At 42.4% G+C, this 2,982-nt stretch overlaps 1 protein-coding gene across 1 annotated transcript; it reads left to right on the forward strand.

Moving 5' to 3' along the window:
- Positions 1-771: 771 nt before the first annotated feature.
- LOC121286013 (polyubiquitin-like) lies at positions 772-1,146 on the forward strand. The gene has a single exon (XM_041203035.1). The coding sequence runs from the start codon at positions 772-774 to the stop codon at positions 1,144-1,146; it is 375 nt and encodes a 124-aa protein (XP_041058969.1).
- Positions 1,147-2,982: the final 1,836 nt, after the last annotated feature.

Below are 2,982 nucleotides of genomic sequence, written 5' to 3' on the forward strand. Positions count from 1 at the left end.
TTCTTCCTACCAAAGTGCATGACCTCACACTTGCCCACATTGTATTCCATCTGCCACTTCTTTGCCCCTTTTCCTAACCTGTCCAAATCCTTCTGCAGCCTCCCTGCCTCCTCAATACGACCTGTCCCTCCACCTATCTTTGTATCATCTGCAAACATAGCCAGGAAGCCCTTGGTTCCTTCATTTAGATCATTAATGTATAAAGTGAAAAGTTGTGCTCTCAACACTGACCCCTGCGGATCTCCACTAGTCACCGGCCGCCATCCTGAGAAGGACCCCCTTATCCCCACTCTCTGCCTCCCTCTAGACAGCCAATCTTCTATCCATGCTAGTACATTGCCTCTAACACCATGGGCTCTTAACTTACTGAGCAGTCTCCTGTGCGGCACCTTGTCAAAGGCCTTCTGGAAGTCCAAGTAGATAACATCCTTTGGCTCTCCTTTGTCGAACCTACTCATTACCTCCTCAAAGAATTCTAACAGATTTGTCAGAACAGATTGTGAATCTGGAGCTTTTTGTCTGGCTGGAAGGAAGGAGTTTGTGAAGATTGGTGTCAAGGTGATTCAGGTATCATGTAGGAAGCCAGATGTTGCTATTATTGCAGGAGAATTAACACAACAGTTACTCCTCAGCTTCTGTGCTTGCAACCAGTGCCTGGGACAATGCACCTTGTGTGTTAAATTCTCTCAATCATTCTTAGCAATTGACTCGTGATATAAAGTGTCCCCATCACTGACATCCTATTCATCTCTTAAGAGCAATTTTGACAAGATGAGACTCCAGGTGAGGTTTTTGACTGGTGAAGATATTGAACTTGATGTCAACCCTTCCCTCCAAATCTCGGCTCTCAAGGTGATGATATACAAAAAAGCCAATGTGCCCTATTTCCAAAAGCGCCTGGTGGTGCAAAATGGGAGCACTGTGGAGCTGAAGGACAACAAGAGGCTGTGTGACTACAATGTCTCTCCCAGCGATGCTGTCATGCTGATTGTCAAGACCGAGGAGCAGATGCAGATTTTCCTCAGGAACGACAAGGGGGAAACACCTACATATGACATTCGGCCCTCTGAGTCCGTTGAGGATTTTAGATCACGAGTACAATGGCAGGAGGGTGTCCCAGCCAGTCAGCAGCGTCTGGTATACTAGGGGAAACAGCTGGAGGATGGCCGGACACTCGCCAACTACAGTATTCAGCCTGAGAGCACCATCTTCCTCATACTACGTCTACGAGGTGGTTAAACGCCACTTGCAGCAGTTAATAAGATGAACTCGAGCTATTACAGAAGTAAATTATTTATGGTGCCTCAATTGATCAATTTTTTCATATACTCCTGTTTTCTCAGCTGCAGTTAGTAAGAGACCCAGGTTGCACAGTCACTGACTTGTCCTTGATATTTTTGAATCTTATTCCTGTCTGCCCCAGTTCCCATAACAACAGGAAGTTTGTTCAACAGATAATGTCTGGCTAGGGAATGATACCAACTGAGGCCTGGGTGCAGGTCACCTTCCTGCATTCTCACCCAAGGAAAGATGCTGGTACAAGACATTGGACACAATTTTTACAAGGGTCAGCAACTTAATTAACAACAAGAAGCAATGGGGGGGGACTGCTGATGCAATGTGTTCCATTCTGATCATTAACCTGCGGTACTTTCATTCACATCAATCCTGGCAGATCATTGGTCAAAAGTATGTTCTGTTACTCTTAAAGATTCTACTGAAGAATTAGGTCAATTATGATCCATTCCCTGATCCACAGCTCCAAACTTGTCTGTCATTCAGTACGAATCCACCTTCTCACTCACAGAGACCATTAGATATCTGATGTGGCAATTCCAAAAACCTTTCACTGTATAGAAGTGGCCATGCCAAAAATTCCAACAGATCAACAATGATTGTCTTCCAGCTACATTTTGAAATGACTTAAGTTCATCTACAAGTCATTGCTTTAACCTTAATGTGTTCTTGGAGAATTGTAAGTGATTAGCATTGGAATGCTTTAATTTGGGTGCTTAGTGTTGTGTAAGAGCAGAGGATATCAGGCCTGCACATTGTATTTGCCAAAATATCCAATGTGATTTCAAAATAAAGATGTCCATTTTAATAAAAATTGAAATGTGTGTTTCTATCTGTCTGAATTGTCTGTGGATTTCCCTGAATGATCCATATTTAAACCCAGGTTATGATCATTTACTCTAACAAGTAGTGATAGGAGAATCAGCTATGAATGAGACACCTATGGATAATATTGAAGAATCACACCAAACCGGGTCACCGGCCCATATTTTCCACACTTTAACTATATTAATTACATTGTACCAGTTTATCTTCTGTGGCCTTTCACATGATATGTTAGAGAATCCGGGCTGGATTTTTAGGCCCTGACGGGATCAGGAACGGAGGCAGCCGGCGAGCTGATGAACAAATTGTAACAAAACATTCAGTCTGCACATGCTCAGACTGGACAATCTAAATAGTTCTCACAGCAGCACAGCTTTGGGTAAAAATATCAAATACTCAGGTTGTTGTGAGAATGATAAAGGTTTACAACACAGAACTATTGGCTAATCATGTCTGTATTGATGCTTTACTGAGCTATCACCTCAGAATATTAATTAAGGCAGCAATTTATATAATAATTAAGTTCACACTGGTTAGATGTAGTAATTATGAAAAATATACTTTTCTAATTATCTTTATTTCAACCACCTCTTTTGAATACTAGAAATTTCTAAGACACATCTTGCTTATTCAAACACCTGTCCCGATGCACGTACTAGAGATAAGGGAATTACTGAGGTGGAAGGTTATCAGTCAGTGATTCATGGAGCACCAGGGAGCAGGCAGTGCTGGCAGGAAATAACAGGGTAACAATTGTCTCTCCCTGGAGGGGACAGAAAACTCTTCCTTGGTGAAGGAACCAAACACAAAGATATCAGGGTACAGGGTTTAACAGATCAATGTTTCGTGAGCATACATCTC

Source organism: Carcharodon carcharias, chromosome 13 (assembly GCF_017639515.1).
Source record: "Carcharodon carcharias isolate sCarCar2 chromosome 13, sCarCar2.pri, whole genome shotgun sequence".
Lineage (NCBI taxonomy): Eukaryota > Metazoa > Chordata > Chondrichthyes > Lamniformes > Lamnidae > Carcharodon > Carcharodon carcharias.

Excerpts from the sequence above, each read along its gene's own strand:
- LOC121286013 (XM_041203035.1), top strand. The coding sequence starts at position 772 with ATGAGACTCCAGGTGAGGTTTTTGACTGGTGAAGATATTGAACTTGAT.